The following is a 19,649-nucleotide window of genomic DNA, read 5'->3' as shown; positions in this document are numbered from 1 at the left end:
GTGTGTGAAACCAGATGGGATGCAGCCATCTCTGCATGAGAGAACTGCCCAGTGTCATTGCAAGGCCACTCGCTGTCATGTTTGAAAGTTGTTGATAATCAGGGAAGTTTTCAGATGTCTGGAAAAAGGCAAAAATCACACCCCCATCTCAAGAAGAGCAAGAAAGAGAATCCAACTTACTACAAGCTGTCAGCCTAATATTCCTGGAAAGGTTATTAGGCAAATCCTCCTGGAAGACATTTCCAGGAACATGCAGGACCAGTAGGTGACTGGCAAGAACCACATGGATTTATGAAGGGTGAGTTGTGCCTAGTGTGATAACTGGTTTGGTGGTTGAAGGAGAAACGGTAGGAGTTATTTATGTTGATTTTAGCAAGGCTTTTGGCACAGTCTCCCATAGCGTCCTTATAGCCAAGCTGTGGGGATATGGATTGAATATGTGTGTGATGGAAAAGTTGACTGGACAACTGAACCCAAATGATATGAAGTCCAAATGGCAGCCAGTTATTAATGGTGCTCCTCAAAGGTCAGTACAAAGCTACAGTTCATATGATCTGGTTTGTCTTCCACACATACTTCTTGAGGCACTGCAAGGGTGAATTAGTGTGAACCGGTGGTCTTCTGTGCCAAATATTGGAGATAGAAGTCATTATGACCTTGTAGAATGACTTAAACCCTTTCTTTCCATAATCAGCAGGAGACTCATCTTTACAACCAGAACAATTCTAGGTCCCTTTCTGAATCCTGTCCTCAAGAGCACAGAATGTCACTGGATGATTTGGAGGAAGATAACTTCTCATGTTTGGCAGACTTCAGGCTAATAAGACAAACTGGAAATTTGGAAATATCTTCAAGAATAGATAGGAATTCTTGGTTCCCCAAAAGGAAATTGAGGCTTTTTAGCCACTGAGTTCAAACTAGTCTCAAAGTTTGTCAGAACTTTGGGCTGTATCCTTATGATGAGACTTTTGAAAATGAGGGTAGTCTCAATGTTCTTGCTGTTTGAAGTGTCTTCAGCACAAGATTTTATGCTGTCATCACACAGTGGTCCCTAACTAAAGTGCCTAGAAGGCATTTTGTTCTCTGATCTCTTTTATCGCCAAAGGGAGTTTCAACAGAAGAATGATATTGCAAGCAACGTACTATTAGCTTAATATTGTTGCTCAAGGATCAGCAAAGATCCTGAGTATGTTTTTCATGGAAATAGATTCAGCCATAAGGGTTTCTTCAGTTTTGGGGATCTGACAGGAAAGAAGGGGGAGAGGAAAGGAAGATTTCTTTTGCATTAGCTGAAAAATCTTTTATAAAAGAACAGTGATTTCTAAGAAGACTGAAAATGTTATGCTGCCATGCTGTGAATGCTTACAACTGGCTGGGAAGATAGAAAACATCAGTAGGAGTGTCAGTAGTTGGTAATTCTTTGAGCGATGCTAATGGAATAGGGTTTTCTGGTTATATCCAAAGGAGCTCTTTCCACATGGCTGTCCTAGATCAGCTCAGATTACATTTGGTGGTGTTTGTATTAAAAATCTTTAGTATGTGAGGAATATGGAAAATATTACCAGAACCTGGTTTATAGTTGAAAGAGGTGCTGCCATGGCCAAAGCCATGTGAAAAATATTACTGCAGCCAGTACTAACACCTTGGGTTATTGAGACTGATTGCTGCAGTCATGTTGATCCCCATTTTGATATTCGTTCTGTTAATTACTATGTGTGTTACATTCAAACCAGACTGAAATCGGTCAGTTATTCATTTTCCTCATTTCATCTTTTTCTTTCACCGGGCACTTCAATACAATGGGTCCTTTCTGGGCAGCCAAATGCAATAGGAAGCACACAGTTAGAAAAAGTCAGCCACCCTTGAATAATACCCATCAGGCAGCTTTCTTAGCTTATAAGAAAGAAGATCAAGAGGAGATTTGATTACAGTGCTTTTGCAGGGAAACAAAACCAGATTCAGTCTTTTCATCCTGGTGGTGAAAGTCAGAACAAGGACAAATAAATGTAAGTTAAATCCAGACACATCCAGACATAAAATGAGGCACGGGCTCATGAGGTAGAGGTACAGGTGCTTCTGCTGCCAAGATTCTTCCAGTGTGGAGACTCTCGAAGGGAGGCTGGTGCTTTTCTGGAAGTGATGGTTTAGACCAACCAAAGGGTTGTTGGGGTTCAGGTGAAGGTAACACACTGAAACTCTGCAGCCTGTCACAGGAGTCAGACTTACTGACCTAATGATCTAGGCTGTCGTTAAACTTAATGGCTCCTGGAGAAGTAATAAGGGCAGGAGTCTCTTCAAACACATTGAAAAGAAATATAAAATGTTTATAAGTATATATTTAAATGCCCATGGAATTTGTTCTTTTGATATTAGGTATATTGCCAAACCCTCTTTAGCTAGCTTGCCTGTGCAGCTATTTCATAGGGAAGCTGGGAAAACAGTGCTCTGTACCTGAAAGGAACACTTTTTCCATTTTACATCATCTGTCCAGGTCTGTCAGGGTGCATGAAGTTTTGGCTTATTAAGTCATTCATTCATTCGGATGAATGAATCCAGCATTGTCTCCATGACCTGGGGTCCTTGGTCACGCACCAAATCGACTGTTAGAGCCTGGTGCCTTGCAGAAATGCTGGTTCAGGTTATGAAGGAGTTTTGTGTTGAGGTGATAGTTTGGATCAAGTCTTTTGTGACTTGAGGATGATTGGTCTAGGCTCTTCTCAGATCCAAGTTTCGTTTGGATACTCCTTCGTAACACTTCATATACCACAGTTTCAAACCCTTTTCCTGTATACCAGCATTTCCAGAAAGAGCTTTTGAGAGGGAGAGCACCAAAAAGTGGTTTCTCGATTGCTTTGTGCAACTCACTAAAACTTTCAGAGGGCGAATAGGGTCCGGGCACATGCTGTGTATTTTAGCTCTCCGGCCACATCTCCTTTGTTTCACCACCTCCTCCTCTTCCTCTTCCATATCTGACTATCAGCAGCTGATTCCCTGCTAGAGAATCATTGCCTCCCATCCAGTAATCTTTCCTTCACTATCTCTTCCTCTTTTCTTTTGTGCATATTACTTTTCTCTTACCTAAGCACATTTATAATGCCTTAGTACCAGGCTCTTGCATGATTGCCTCTTGTGTTATGTTCCCCAGGATGTGTAAGAGATGTTTTAACAACCTTATCTCACTGTTTACAATAGGTCGGTGCTGCTGTTTAATAAATTATGGGGATAATTGGTTTTTCAGAGTTCACATCTACAGCGTATTCCAGCAGGGATGTAACTGTGTCTTTCTTAGCCATTTATTGCTCAGAAACACTTCATATAAAGCACTGGAATAAATGTTTTAGTAGTACATGGGTAACAAATTTAAGGCAAACGTTTCATTGCAGGTTTCTGTTCCAAGCACTCCCTGTAGGAATCAGTTTTTAGGGCCTGTTGCTGCAGCCATGTTAAACAACTCAAGAGACTCCTGGTTGGTTCCTTGGGTTTTGTATTGCCCACAACTCATAGTGGTGAAGTCATCTGGTCCCCGTACAGCAGACAGTGCAGTTTCACTCAGATACTTCTTCACAGCATGTATATCCTAGTAACCACAGTTCGTACAATGAAACTGGGGGCTTGTTGTGAGCTGGAACATGATATGAGAGCCTCAAGAAAGATGGCAGTGGAGAAGACTAAAACATTGGGGGGCCTATAGAGACAGTCTCCAGAGCAGCCCAACACAGGGTGGTGACCAGAAAGCTCTGCAAGGCATTTAAGCTTCTCATCACAGGTCAATATATGAAGAAAGACTACATCCCTCTCCCTTAAACTTAGCATCCATTCATAGTATGGGCTTGCTGTCCTGTGTAGAGTCCTCACCAAGCCTGTTGCATTTTTTTTCCATCCCTTGCCATGTCTACACGTATATCCTGTCTGCACATGCATTCCTTACCGAATCGTGTCCACACCTCTGATTCATTTCACCCTGACTTTCCTTCCTCCAGTCCATCTGAAATGGAGCCACTAAAACAGCTGGACCTATCCTGCCTTCCTTAGAGAGGCACTCCAAAAGTCATTAGGAAAGGTATCTCCCTAACAGAGGAGTCTGGTCCATAGCATCGAAGGACGTTGCTTGGTTGGTGACATGGGGTCTCGCTGTACTCTTTCCTAGGTACAGAGGGAAGACATACAGGGCAACTGTTAAGATCGTGAGGACGTCGGATCAGGTGGCAGATTTCTGCAGAAGAGTCTGTGCAAAGTTGGAGTGCTGCCCCAACTTGTTCAGTCCTGTGCTGGTGGCTGAAGTCTGCCCAGAGAACTGCTCCATTCATACTAAAACCAAGTACAGTGAGTATTGGCCAGAATACTTCTCGTTGTTACCTGGGAGTCAGAGCAGTGGAAGACTGTGCACTAGCTAGTGACATGATTTAGTGTGTGGTGTCCCTGCCCATGGCAGGGGGGTTGGAACTAGATGATCTTAAGGTCCTTTCCAACCCTAACTATTCTATGATTCTATGATTCTGGGATGGAGAACAGGAGTTGTGTAATAACATTAATATTGGGTAGGATTCATCTCATCTAAGAGCAGTTATTTAATCCTGACCAGCCCATTAGGCCATTCTATACAGAGAAATAGGCATCCTCAGAAAACTGTCCAATCTCACTCTATCCTAATATAGCTGTTTGAAGGTTATTATTTTTGGAAATCTTGACTTTTCTTCGCATATAAAGTTAATATAAGGAGCACATAAAAGGAAACTGCAGCTGAGATTTAAACTACATCTGAGACAGCTTTGCTAGATGAGATGAATCCTGTCCTACTCACTGAATAGTTTTGGACATACACACCAGCACAAGCCAGTATCATGATGCTGAGGTGCTAGAAACGTTTTGAGAGCACTGACTCTCTGCGCAGGGTGTTTAGTATTAAACATGTTCCTGCCTATTTGGAAAGGATGAAGTTAGCCATGTTCAACAGTTTTGATATTGTTGACTCCAAAACAGGTCAAGAAAGGAATTTAAGTGCCATCTTTCTTCCACAAAGGCTGCAAGAAACTAATATGATTGATTTAAATGAATTAGCTTCTGTTTGGCATCAGAGTAGAAGGAGAAATGGCTCAGGGAGATACTCAGATCTCTGAATATGGGTTTCTGTAGAAATCTATACCTGAGCTGGATTCCTAGCTGGAGAGCTGAGTTCAGCTGGGGAAGCTCCACCTGAGATTGCCTCATCTCAGAGTTGGTTGTTGTATGTGACTGGATGAGTTGCTCCTCAAACTTCCATTGGTCTCATGAAAGGTTCAGATCAGTTTTGGATTTTGACATGGGTGCCAAGTACCATTTTAGTTGTCCCAGGATACCCTGCTGGTGAAGGGCAGAGTGTCTGTCAACCCCAAAAAATGCTGTTGAGCATGTCAAAAGACACCTAATGTAAGGTCAGAGGACTCTCACATCCTTAATTTCAACTTGGGCCATGAAATAGTCAAAGGTGATAAAACCTCCAGTCCTTCACGCATTGACCAAACATACATAATTCAGGATAGCTGGCCTTTTCTACTTGCTGCTGAAAACATTAGCAACTGAAAGTGTATGTAAGACTTGACTCATGCAGAAATGCATTGGATCAAATCTGAAGCATGTTGGCCTCTCTCCCTCCAAATCACTGCTCAGCTTAGTGGAAGCTTTGCTTAAGTACATATTGTTAAATTCTGAACTCCTCGCTCATCGCCAAAAAGAGCTGTAACTCTCTGTGCTAGTCCAAGATGACATATTTAAACAGGACATTTTTTCCAGATCAGTGTCTTTTAAAGTTCCTTGTAAAAGTGCACCTAGAAGTGCAGTGCTGAATCAGTAGCAAGAAGCAAGCCAAAGTTTCTTTCTCTTGGCGGTTAACGTTTTTAATGGGTATTGTGCTTCATCTCTCCAGCATATTACTATGGGAAGAGGAAAAGAATCATTAAGCCACCAATTGGGGAAAATAACAACATGAAAAGTGGACATGTCAAGCCAACCAGACGCAGGAAAAGGCGGAAATCCATCTTTGTGCAGAAGAAAAGGAGGTCGTCAGCTGTTGATTTGAATGCTACGGGCTCTGCAGAAGTATGTGTTGCACTGGGATAAATCAACAGTAGCCCCGTAGTGCTTTTTCGTCCCCCCATCTGCATCTTGCTTTTGGGGGGCTTCTTGACAAACCTTAACACTTCCAATTTCCATTTGAATCCCTCCTTGCTACTCTGTTCTTCGAAGGCCAGACTGGTTTTATTGGGACATTTTGGGGACTTCTACCCTTGTCCATTCTAGAGTTAGCTATTGGAGGTTTTGCTCCCACCTTTATGAGGCTCACTAGCTAACATGCTGCCTAATATATTATCTATGTTTTTTTTGCTTCCTCATAAGCCTGTAGGCAGGCAGATGAGCCTGTTTGATGCTTTGCACAGTATCTAGCAGAGTGAAGGTCTGTGATCCATGTCCAAGATCTCTAAGAATTATAATAGATAATAATAACTCCTTGTGGTTTCAAGGGCTTTTATTTTTTTCGTTAACCATTCATGTATTTTTGGCTCACAACATCAAGCAGTAGATGTTTGAGAAGCTTTAGAACACAAGCAAATAGTTTGTTTCCCAAATACATGGTAATCGAGGCCTCAGTCTTTCCAGTGTGCTGTGTAATATGTCCAAGCTTCAGCAGTGATTTGTGTCCAAATACAACCTGGAGCAGACCTGGTTCTATGTGGACAACTCCTGGGTGGTTTTCCCATGATAGTAATGACAACATTCATGTGTGGTTTCCCTTCCTCAGCTGAGTGCCAGTGATTGCTGCTTTGTGCAATGTGAAATAAAACTGATTTACTTAAATTCCCTCTACTTCAGCTGGAGGGGAATATTTTAGTTAGCTTTCAGTTGATTGCTTGCATCTTCATGACTTGATCCTCATTTAGGTGTAGTTCTGCTTAATTTCCTTACATTATATCTGCTTCAAAAGATTTTTTAACTCATGTTAAGCTTAAATCAACCATTAGCCAAGTTTTTCAACCTTTCAGCCAAAATAACTTTGTCTACAATTGCTCTTTCACTTAAGACCTGAGCATTTGGCTTGGATGCATGCTTACACTTTGATCAAAGCTAAGCTGTTGAAGCCATTTAGGCAATTTTAATGTGTATATATATATGTTAATTAATATATAAAGTTCAAAATACACAGTTTCCATCAGTTGGTGTGTGCTTGCAAGCTCTGTGTGACAGAAATAACAAGAATCTGGTAAAATATCCTTTAAATTTAAATTATTGCTCAATCTTCAGCAGTTTAGTGTTGGGCTGAACTAAGGAAATCTGGTTGAAATTCTCTGTCTTGGGTTTTACAGAAATGCCAGCTAAGAAATCGAGTATGAATAGGCACTTGTACATCTAGATATATTTAAAAGGCACCAAAATTTCTTGCCTTTCGATACCAGTGACACCCATGACAGTTTGAAGCAAGGTGAAGGTTTAAATTCAAGCTTATTTCTGATTTTATTTCATCTCAAGCAACCTGAGTTTCATTTTATCCTTTTAGTATTTTCCATGTCCCCTTCTCATGCACATCTGCAGTGCTACGCAGTTTGAGATACCAGTCCAACGTAGGAACAGTTGCTGCCAGATGAGTTATTGCTGTTGACCTTTTGTTAGAAACAGAAGAATGATTTGCCCATCGTGGTTTTTTTTCTACTACATTTTGTATCAAATCTAAATTGAGGGCTAATCTACTTAGAACAGTAATGAACATGAGATAATTCAGTTAAAATAAATGTTACCCTGGACCAACAGGGGCACGGGCATGCAGTTTGACCCAGTGCCTTTTGATTTGCTGCTCTATTAATCTCTGAGTCCGGATGCTGTTTCTCTGATGGTCCTTGTGCAGGAGAGTGAAGATGACGAGCCGGACGTGATGGAGGATGAGACAGGAAGCGAGGAAACCAGCTCGGAGCTCCGGGATGACCAGACGGATACCTCTTCCGCTGAGGTTCCCTCCACCAGGCCCCGGCGAGCGGTCACCTTGAGGAGCAGCACCGAGTCGGACAGACCTCCTCCTATGGAGAGAGCCCGACGGAGCCGGAGACCACAGCCCCACTCCTATAGTGAGGCAGAGAAGTGCGCACAAGTCAAGGAAGTGAGTATGTCCATAGGCTGTCACTCCCAATTAATAGCAGCATTCTTCGTAAATCAACCTTAAGGCCAAGCCTTCCTCTTCTGAGGAGGGCATCCTTGCCCTGGTTCTCCACACAAGGTAGTTTTCTTTATGAGGCCTTTTGATTTTGTTTATAGGAGATTAAGCAAGAAGAGGAAGAGAAGCTCGTCCTGGACAGTAACCCATTGGAGTGGACTGTGACTGATGTCGTGAGGTTTATTAAACTGACCGACTGTGCACCCCTTGCCAAAATATTTCAGGAGCAGGTAGAAGTCTTCACGTAACTCACTTCCTTGTGTCTGTGGTGTCTATTCACATCACAAAAAAAGAACAGCATGTACCACCTTGGTAGCTGGGCATGGGGCTTTGACAAAGAGATTATGAGCAGACTTTAGATCCCATCAGGCCAAGTTGGCAAGGCATGGAAACCCTTAGAAGCGTGAGTCATAGCCTTGCCAGGTCCTCAGATAGACCAGAAACCCCATATCTTGGTTCCTTGTGAAAATCAGGAGGTTTAGACCTTTCTTGTTCATGCTAAGGTCCACAGCGCCATCCTGGTGTCACATAGGTGAGCATCTCAGTGTAGAAGCAGTTAGTGGTTATCTGATACATAGCAAGCTGTCTCTCTTGTCCACATAGGTTCCATCCTGTTTAAAACATCGGCCTGGGCAGCAGAAAACTGCTGCTTGAACCCAAAACTGGCTGTCTGAATTTTGACACTAACACCTAGATAATTTGAGTATGTAGACATCTACTTCCTGTCTACATCCCTCTGAAGATCTGGCAGTCAGGCCTTTGGATGACCTAGTTTTAGGAGATGCCAAGCATCTCCACAGTAAGCAGATAGGTTTGCAGGAGCAGGAGCCAATGTTCTTCATCTCAAGTCAGTGTGAACATGTAAAATTTATATAGAAACAGCTGTTCCTTGGCTAATGAGTAACAGCCACTGCTGAAAGTAAAAAGGGTGGCACTAGGAAATCATAGTTAGAATGAAGCAAGTGTGGTTAATTAGGCCATAGCTGGTGGCAGTCAGTGGCATGGCCAACTGCACATTGAACTACCTTTGGTTTTTCACCATGAATAACTCCGTACTCAAGTAAAGCTGCTTTGACTGGGAGAAGTTGAAGTCTAGAGCAAGGCTGAAACACTCCATAGTGAGATGCTGTAGTCGCTTGTGTCACAGTGTGCTCCGACCATTTGTTAATCAGCCTGGAATAACTCCAGGGCCTGAAAGCCAACCCTGTCTCTCTTTTGCCAAAGAGTTTTATGGGGACTTTAATCAAACACAGATGGCTGGAGCTTTTCCTTGTGATTTGCAAGGAAGCTCTGGTGCAATGGGCCATGCCATCAGGCTTCAGTGGAGGAAGAACCTGAGCCATGGACAGTTCTGATCAAAGCAGTGTGTAAGGTGTCTAAATCCTCCTTGTGTCTAATGCTACCTAATCGGGACTGTCCTGGGGAGTTTATGTTGCCTGTGAGTTACAGTGCTTTTTCTGCACTTAGATTCTGATCCTCCCTAAGGGGTAAAAAGCAGTTTTGTAGCCTGCTTGTCTGCTTCTCAGTCCATTAAAGAATAAAGAGGACTTGAGCTCTTAATCAAGAGGGGGATCATAAAACCAACAGAAATCCCTAATAAAATTGCTTTTGTCTGGGGTGCTAGTTCATGGAGTTTGGTGCATAGATATGCCTGAGGGAAGGATGTGACCTCCACATGTCCCTCCCAGCCTACACCATTTTGTGCTTCTGGGTCATTAGAGATTTCAATGGCTCTGGGTGGTCCATTGATCAATGGCCCCTCTGTCTTGATTGTTCAGCATGTGAAGTAGAGCAAGTCCTGGGTAGACCAGGGTCATGGCATGGAGCAAGGCAAACATAAACCTGTGCTGAGCAAATCATGGGCCAAAAGAGGTGGGGGAAGGCCCTGACTTGGCAGTGGGACCAGCATCAGTTTTCCCATTCAGCTCCCTCCTGTGTCCTGTGGTGTGCTCTCTGCAGCCTCCACCCTGTTTCAGTTCCTCAGTCATAAAATGAGACTAATCAGAAATTGGTGGACCCTGCAGAGTTTCTTTAGTAGCTTATCCTCTGTTTCAGCAGCTGGAAGGCTTTTCCCAAACTGGGGGCCTATGGAGACACCCTAGACAACTTCTGAAAAAGCATGAGGTGTCCCAGAGAAATGAGATGAGCAGCATCAAAGTAGGAGAAAAGGGCAGAGGACAAAACATCCTTTAGTTTGGGGGGCAAACTTCCCTTCTTGCTTCTCCAGACTTGCTTATGCTTTCTGCTTTCCAGAATCCACAAACAAAACCATTTTCCCTGTATTTTTCTTTCCCAGGACATCGATGGCCAAGCCCTTCTGTTGCTGACACTGCCCACAGTGCAGGAATGCATGGAGCTGAAGCTTGGTCCAGCCATCAAACTGTGTCACCAGATCGAGCGAGTAAAAGTTGCTTTCTATGCACAATACGCCAACTGACTGCATTTCTCCATTTCTTTCCGTTCTCCTTCTTCTTCCCTCTCTTTTTTAACATTTCAACTTGTTCAAGGTTGTGTTTTTCCCCTTTTTCTTTTCCAAGAACATGTGGAATTGGAAGCACTGGGAATTAATCTGTAGGGAAGAAAAAACCAATAATCACCAATGGAAAAATAGCAACAAATTGAACTACTTTTTCTGTACTTGTAAAGCACACCAAAAGACTGCTGGCATCTCTCCTCATGAGCCTCGCCAACCCATTACACAGTGGTGCAAGGCCAGCACAGATCAGATGGTTTGTCATTCATTAAAACAAAGCTACCAGTGACAGACACATTCCCAAGGAGAAGGGTCGGACATTTCCAGATGATGATAGTTTGTCTAGGCCAATTTCTGGACACGAACATTTCTTTTAGCCAACTCTGACACACTTCTTTCATATTGAAATGTAAGTGATCGTTTGTAGCATTACCTGGGGCTTACTGCAAATTTGATCTTAGTGATCAATGGGCTTTTTTTCTCCTGCCTCTCCAGTCTTACAAAAGGAAAAAGAGTTATACCAGTCATATGCTGTTTGTTATTCCTGAGTGATTTATCAAAGAGAACTCAACCCATGGTCTTTGTATGGTACCAGACAAAGATGCAGTGAACTGACAGGAGTGCAACAAAACCTAGTGTGCGTAACGCATCCTGAGCCACGCTGGCTGTGCACAATAAGCTGGATGTCTCTGTGATGGGATCTGTACAGTACTGCATTCTTGTACAGGAATATGCATGAAAGCTTTCATAGTCAAGCCCATCCTCTTACATCCAAATCGCTTGAAAGACCTGACTTTGAGCTCCATAGGGTGTGAAAGAAAAGGCTATTCAGATTTTATGATGAGACTGAGTGAATGCTGGTTTCATTTGCACCTTCATGAATCTGGTTGCTAGGTGGGAATAAAAAGCATCAATCTTTTTGGGCTGTATACACCACGGTGCTTTAGACAAGCTGAGGATCCAGCCCAACACAGTCTATATAAAGCCCCCAGATTGTCCCAGGTGCGACTCTGGATAGCAAAACGGGACTTGCTTCATGCCAAGCAGGGTAAGCACCAGAGGGGGTGAATAAATGGAACGGGCACCTTGAGTTTGCCTCAGTTGTGTTTATAGGAGAAGTATTTTCTATTTTCTATTTTCTTTGCAGGGATGTATGACCCTGTTAGTCCCACGTGTTGAGCCTGAATTTGCTGTAACTCAGCAGAGGTTAGTGGCATCACAGTGATGTAAAATTCTCCCAAAAGCAAGAACCAAACTGGGACCAAGTCTTAATTTTGCTCTAACTTTAAGGTGCAAGTGAATCCCTCCCTCAGATGTTAATTGGATGGTTTGTGCTGAGTTTTAGCCTGATTTCATAAGAAACCACTGACTTTGGCAGACTTTTGTTGTTCTCAAACTGTAAACAGACCCTTGTTCCCTGGCCTCAGGAAACTCAGCTTGGAAATTGTACACAGCTCTGTTCCAATGCTGTGATGCCAAAGCCCGCTCAGTGAAGACCTCTTCAAAAAGAAATCTCATTTCGAGCTCTAAATCTGAAGACACTGCTTATGGCCAGATAACTCCCACCTCAAGCACATGCAATATGGTGACAATAGACTTGGATCAGATAATCCTGCTGACCACCATGTGCTCAGAAGAACCTATTGACTAACACCAGGCTATAACTGCTGCTTTCTCCTTTGTTGGTTTCCTTCTTAAATGGTTTGAATTAAAGAGGAAAAGCCTCAGAAATATGCTGGATTTCATCTGAATCCACCCTAGAGCATGTGTTAGGCAAGAAGTATTGACTCCATTTGCCATGCATCACTGGGGAATTTCTAGCCTTTCAGTGAGTTTCCTGATTTTCCTATGGAATGTGATGGGTGCAATGGCTGCAGGTTGGGCCAGATCCTGACAACTCCTGAGACTTCATCAAAAGCTTTCTAACGTGGGAGATCAGCAGGACTGGATCTGTTCTCAGCCATTGTCTTGTACTGAAGATCCTGTTGTTCATGTTTGAATCAGCTGAGCAGAAAAGTAGTCACCTCTTCATCAGATGGTTTTCTTCTGTTTCTCAGAAATCCAGGAAGTTTTCTGTAGTGGTACAGACATTCAAACACTGGGTTTTAGACTGGATTTCCTAATGAGGGTAGCAGTGGAATGTGTCCATGCAACTGGTTTTGACAAGTCCTTTGGATTTCTCTTAAGATCCTCTAAAAACATTGCTCCTTGATTTGTCTCTGAAGACAAAAGAATTGTGCCCAGCAAAATAAGAGCACAGCTCCTCCTTGCTTCAGCCCAGTCCTTCCAATGGGTGCTACAACATCTGTCAGCAGGAGATAGCTCCTAAAGACTGGTGTCAGGAGAACTGGCATATGAGGACATTTCAAGGAAGCGAAGCAGAATGGCTGTTCACTAACCAGCATCCCAGCACTGATCCTTTGCTTACCACATCCACCTTCTTCTGAGCATCCTTTGCTGCTTTGATGTACTTGGAGTTTTTTTCCACTGGGATTTGTCAGAGACATTTAACACTTCCTGGGACAAAACCATCATTGTTTTCTTCATCAACCTTGTAACTGTAGATACTCTTATGGCAGCTAACTACTCGTGGAGGTATGGTTGGGGAGCAGACAGCCGCAGACTCTGAGAGCAGCCAGCTCTGATATTGGCCAAGCAGAGGATGGGTGAAGCGTAGAGCCCAGCACATAGGAGTCTTTACTGATTGTTCAGGGAAGTTAAATCATATTTAAAACTCACCTATTAAACAAAGAAAAAGAGTTTTAATTTTATCTTGCGCCTGCTCTTTTATTTCCTCAGGTTTCTCTCTCCTTACCACTTGTCTTGCGATTTATCTTTCTTCAGTTTGGTCTCATTTATCACTCTCTGTTCTTTCAGAGAAGATGATAAACTGAAATCTTTATCCTAAAATTGCCTTGGGTGGTAAATGCTTTGTTATTTCTTTTAGTCTGCAGGTTGGGAAGAAATAGGGGATTGGGCTACTGTTGTCTGTCGCAGTGAATGCCTTCCAGAAAAGCTGGAGCTGAACTTCTTAGACAATTTCTTAAGCAAGTGGAAAATGGATGATATGCTTGAATTGCCACTTACAGCCTGAGTAGAGATCAGAAGGAACTATTTACTCTTGCCTGGACTTCATTTCAATTTTGGAACATTAGAAAGGCTTTTGAGTAATGTGCTTCAAAGGAGATGTTGGAAATCTGATCTTGCTAGGGTAAAATATCGCTTTACTTTGCAATGTAGAAGTATAAGCCACTGGAAGGGTTTTTTTGGTCTTAGTTAAATTCAGAGCTGGTGCAACTTCACATACACCGATGACATTGGTGAAGCCACTTCTTCTCCCCACCGTGTTCTGAAATTGGCATCCAGGCCTGAAGTTTGTTGTGTTATCAGCTACAAAAGGTGACCTCTGTGAAGTGCTGAACTCATGATTATCCAAGACCATTACCGAGGGCTGAGGAGCAACCTTGATGTTGCTGTTGGGCTATTGGATGCTGCACATTAACAAGGACCATGTTGCTCCCACAAGAAGGGTATGCAGGCAGCTGTTACTGGCCTCTCTTGAGGCACAGGGCCAAGGAGGGGCATTTCTGGAGCAGAAACAGGGTGTTGAAGAGTGTATGGTACTTGCCCATCTTCATCTGCTCCTTTTGAGCTTGCTCTCAGTCAGATTGAGCAGATCCATGGGCAAGTCTCTGCTCTATTCCAAAACCTCTCAGCACTTGCCTTGACAGAATCAGCCAATTCCCAGTCTGCAAGCCCAAAGCGCCAGTCTCTGAAATTGGATTAAAGCGTTAACTTAGAGGAATGTCCATGATTCCCTGTCTGGTTGTCCTGCCTTCCTCCTGCTGTCATGGATGCTCCTCTCCCACCTTGAAGAAAAACATTGTCTTTGGTTTCAGAGCTCCTCTTCCCTTTCCAGCTTGAAAACACAGATAACCAAACCCTGGCTTTTTCTGCGTCTCAGAAGTGTGATGGCCTCTCAGCTCTGAGAAGGATTTCAGGGTCTCCAGCTCCACCGTGTTAACCATGTGCAATAGCCCTTGATAGTTTGGTTCTGCAGGGTGCGGAACACTCCCTAGAAATGCAGTGTGCCCTCAGTGACCACTGGAATCAGCAGATGGTTACACACCCTGTCCTTACTGAAGTACCTAGCAGATGCATGTACTAGCTGAGATGGCCTGACCCACACTGCCAGAGGTATTTGAATGTCTGGTAGGATTTACAAAGTTCCTCACTAAGTTAGACACCTAAAACCCATTAATATTTCATTCTGGCTAAATATCTAATTTGCCTTAAACTGGGAAGTCACCAGCCCTTGGCTTTAACCTTCAACCTTCTGCAGTCCCCAGTCCTGCAGTGTGGAGCAAACACCATCTCAGCTCTTTGAAGGCAAACCAGACACTGTTGGGCTGCCATAATCAACATTTGGTCACCCGAAAAGCCTCCTTTGCTCTTTTCAGGGCACAAGATTGGATTTGGCAGAGCTGCAGAGCCATTGCAATGTTTTAGAAGCTCAGTACCATCAGGGAACTTCAGATACTTTTTACTTTTCTTGTGCAGTGTGTCTGGAAAACGATGAACTTGGACTCTTCTTCCCATTTCCAAATTCAAGTGCCAAAAGAGAAGAACATGCTGCAACTGAATTCCATTAAAACCAGCTTTATTATATGTGGATAAATGTAGTCTCAAGGACTCCATTTTGGTGCTAAGATATGTCGTGCTGTGTTTTCCATTGCTTGGGATTACAAAGCTGATTCTCTACACCAGGAAATACTTTCTGTGATCTGCAACATCTGAAGCATTAAGATTTATTTCTTTTCCTGTGCCTGTAGATTTTTTTAACTCAGATACACTCAACGAATACACCAAGCCCCAATCGTGACTTTTGGAGACATTTTATACCGTATATTTATTTAAAAACTCTTTCAAAATGGGGGTGCATGTATATTTTCCGCTCAGTAATATGCTTCATCACATCAGCTGACCCAGAACTAAAGGACTCTGTTACTCAGGATTTGATCCAGAAGTAACTGAGCTTAGTGGAAGGGCCCTAGCAGATTCCTTCTCCTAGCAGGCAGAAATGCAGCTGAAATCTGCCAGACTTAAGAAGAGAGGGCTTGTGTCCTTAGGTGCTCATGAAATCCCAATAAAAGAGCAGAAGCATTTAATATTCTCATTTATTCTTTGATACAATACTCCAGCAAGAAGTGCAAATGATCTTAATGGCTCCATTTAGAATATGAGCCAGTCATCAAAGATGAGAGTTTTACAGCCCAGTAGTCATTTAAATGTCAGCCGTGCTGCAGAAGAAGAGTGGTTTTGCAGTGGTTTGGTGCCATGTACTGGAATTCTCTTGTAGAAGAAGACATGTGAACTGCACAAAACCAACATGGGTCATAGTTTTAAATTCTCATGGCCTTTCTCTTGTTTTAGTCTTTCATGTTAATTCTTACCTTGAAATATGTCTCATGTTTCTAATGTAAAACTCCAGCCTCTCTAATGGCCCTTGACAGAGCACACCAGCAAAATACATTATTATCCATCATCACACTGTAGATGAGATGGTTGTTGACAAGCAGTTAGGTCAGGTGAGACATAGATATCTTGCTTGACACCCTGTTGAAGGAGCTGTCTGTGCACCCTGAAAGGCAGATGTTCCCCACAGCTCACTGTGGAGGGACAGATGATTCCAGTGATGCTATTGCTGAATAGGTCACATAGCCCAGGTAGCCTAATGCAGCAGGTCAGTTGCTGTGTGACTACCTTACCCACAGATATTCCTGGTCTTGATGCCTGCCAAGGATGTGGGAGAAGGGAGGGAGGGTTTCAGGGAAGGAAAGAGGTTGCAGTTATGGGCTTGAGATATCCTTGTGGGGAGGGACCTCTCATAACAGAATGCACAGCTCTGGTCCCTGTGGTCCTGAAGGCTTCTCTTGACTCTTTTTCAGAGCAAAGATGCTCTCATCTGATGCCAGATGAGAGGAAAGAGAGAAGCTGGCAATACACTTGAGGGATACAATGCTGAAAGGTTTATATTTTGTTTTCCCTGTGGAGATACAGAGATTTGGCTCAGGTGCGTCTAGGCTCCTTGGCTGGATAGTAGGGAAAATCAGTCTTTCTTCCTTGCACCCAACTCCTGTGCATCTTCTGGGTTTGGGGGGGATGACGAACCTCCTCTTGCACCTTTCAGACCTCCATAGAAAATGTCAGGGCATAAAACTTGAGCTCTTTCCCATAGAAAAAGTGACATGAGTTCAGGTTGTAGGTCTACAAAACGCTCTGTGCTATGATGTGACAGGAAGAAAACGACCATTCCCAAGTCACTCCACCTGCTTGTTATTGCTTCAGTCTCACTTGGAGATTATGGACCTTATATCTGCTTATAAATGAATAAATCAAATTTCCCAAACTCAGTTCCACCAAACCTGCACAGGATATGCCGACATGTGCATTTATTCCAGCAGTCTTCACCTTCAGCGACCTGCTTGTTAGAAAACATTGATCTGGGGAATGGTATCATGACACTTCCATGTACACAGGCAGGGATGTCAAGTACAGCCAGGCATTTGGTGCAGTATGGTCCAACAGAGGTGGAAGTTTCAAGTGTAAGCTTTGAAGAGAGTTGAGTCTTCTCTTGTACCATGGTAGGACAAGGCAATCACTTAAACCCTTCGATCTCTTATGGAACAACAGCAGTTAGCTCCACAACCAGCAGTTATGGTCCATTCGTGATGACGCACATTGGAAACCTTTGAATTGTTTTGCATTCCAGTTTGTACTGAAGATTTGCTTCAAACTCTGTGTATATAATCCCTTTGGTGTGTTACGAATATAATGTGTATATATATATGTATATATGTGTGTGTGTATATGTATGTGTATATATATACATATAAATCAATCAATGCTGGTGTTTTTACTTTTTAAAGTTCACAGGGCAAAGGGCATGTTGTTAGTTTGCTGTAAGATTCTATTCTGTATATATGTTTTCATGTAAATAAGTGAAAATCTATATTCAGAGTTATATTTTAATTTTTATTCAAAATGAAATAAATCCCCTTTTTACTTGAAACAATTGTAAGCCACATTGTTAATAAAGTAACAATAAATCATATCTGTCTCCAAGGTAGTTTTTTGTTTGGGCAGTGAGGGTTGTGTTTGGTTCATCTCTAAGGAGGTACGGTGAGAAAACCGTTGGCTTGGCTTTACTGCAAATATCAGTTTATCTCCATCTTGAGTGACCTCATGCATCTTCTAGGACAGGCTGGTCTGAATTTGTCCTTTGCAGTGTTAAGACACAGAGGCTCCCTTTTTGTCCCTACACAGAAGCGCATGCAGAAAGCTTTAGTTTGGCCACATCAAATCACCCTAAGGAACTGCTGCTCTTCAATACCTTTGGAGGACATCTAGAGAAGTTGAACTCTTCATTTCGGTTAATAGTAAAAGAGTGTGAAGCTGAGCCAGTAGCCAGTCTACATGAATGGGCATATATAGACATTAGCTGTGCTTGGATCCCTCAGAACATAATAGACACACAATGGTATGACTTCCAGGCAGCCCAAGGAGAGGTGTTTCTCCATATCTATGTGCTCTACATGCTGCACACCTCAGCCCTGATGAATGTGTACAAGCTGCCTGGCCCAGAGTCTTGCCATCACTTGGTCCCCAAACCTCCAGGGAGGTGCAACACTGCCTCCCTGGTGTTCAACCCTCTGTAGATGCCAGGCTGCTCTGTCCAGTCTATGTCCAGTGCTTGTGGTGTTTGTGCTTAGGATTGCTCTGACCCAGGTGCAGGACCTTGCACTTCCCGTTGTGGATGTTCATGAGGTTGGCACAGTCCCACCTCTCAAGCCTGCCCAGGTCCCTCTGAATGGCATCCTTTCCCTCCATTGTGTCAACTACACCACACAACTTGGTGTGCACTCGATCCCACTGTCCATGTCACTGACAAAGGTGTTTAACAGTGCCAGTCTCAATACCAACCCCCGAGGAACACCACATATAACATTTTCCCTGCAGTTACAGGCTGTGTTGAAGAGCACAAATCCCAGCTTTGCAAGTGAGTCATTTTACCTTTCAGACCTCTCAATGGCATCCTAAGCCCTGCTCGGAAAGTTTCTATCTGTTGGGCTTGCTTGGCTACTGGGCACTTGCTGCTGGTCTCCTTACCCATTCCCTCTGCCCCAGTGAAAGTGGGGTAGTGCACATCCTGAGACAGCAGTATTGCATCCGTTGATGTGTGTATGGGAGAAAGTGAGTACAGAGTCTGCAGAATGAGCTACAAGCACTCAGATGACCCTTGGGGGTATTTTTTTGCTCCATCAATCCCGTTCAGATGTCTTTTCAGGATACAGCAAAAGGAGAGAAACAAAATTGCTCCTTCCATGGTCCACTGTTTCTCTTAGTTCATCAAAACTGTCTATTGTTTAGTAGGCAAAAAGACAAGCATGGGCAAGCAAATGGGTTTAGGGTGATTTACAAAAGGATCAAACCACTGGAAAGATTTCTTTTTACAGTGTCAACAAAGTCTTAGGATGGAAATTCTCCTGTGTTATTCATTATGACACTGTAACCACAGTCAATGCTTTGGGAAGGACAAAAGCAGAGATAGTCAGACAAGTGACGTGTCCAAGCAGCCTTAGAAATAAAGCATCAGCCCAATATAGTGATGTGTGTTGATGTATGGCTGGCTAGACCACTGAAGTCCTCTCTGAAAGGTGATGTAGAGAGTGGGAAGGATTTATACAAGGAAATAATTCTGAGCTAAGTCTGATGGCAACATAAAACTAAAAGAGCAAAAGCTCGAATGTTTAATGATATTCTTCAGAATCAAGAGGTGAAAATAAATCCGTGTATCTCCCTGCAGCTTATTACACAGTCATTTAAAAGTAATGCAGAGGTCAGACACTGGTTTTTAAACTTCTGCCTCAGGTCAGGGAAAACATATTCAGACTTCTGCAAAGAGATAATTTTTGAGGAATGTAATACAAAGTGATTTTA

At 43.0% G+C, this 19,649-nt stretch overlaps 1 protein-coding gene across 1 annotated transcript in view; it reads left to right on the top strand.

Annotated features, from left to right (window-relative positions):
• SFMBT2 (Scm like with four mbt domains 2) overlaps positions 1 to 17,761 on the top strand; it is a 116,513-nt gene extending 98,752 nt beyond the window's left edge. Inside the window, 5 exon segments of the mRNA XM_030479799.1 lie at positions 4,148 to 4,323; positions 5,903 to 6,075; positions 7,874 to 8,122; positions 8,278 to 8,406; positions 10,473 to 17,761. Of these exon segments, the coding sequence (XP_030335659.1) occupies positions 4,148 to 4,323; positions 5,903 to 6,075; positions 7,874 to 8,122; positions 8,278 to 8,406; positions 10,473 to 10,613 (868 nt within the window). The 3' untranslated portion in view covers positions 10,614 to 17,761.
• The last annotated feature ends 1,888 nt before the right edge of the window (positions 17,762 to 19,649 follow it).

Source organism: Strigops habroptila, chromosome 3 (genome assembly GCF_004027225.2).
Source record: "Strigops habroptila isolate Jane chromosome 3, bStrHab1.2.pri, whole genome shotgun sequence".
In the NCBI taxonomy this organism is placed as follows: Eukaryota; Metazoa; Chordata; class Aves; order Psittaciformes; family Psittacidae; genus Strigops; species Strigops habroptila.
The sequence above is the reverse complement of the archived record's forward strand: the minus strand, read 5'-3'. Positions and strand labels throughout refer to the sequence as shown.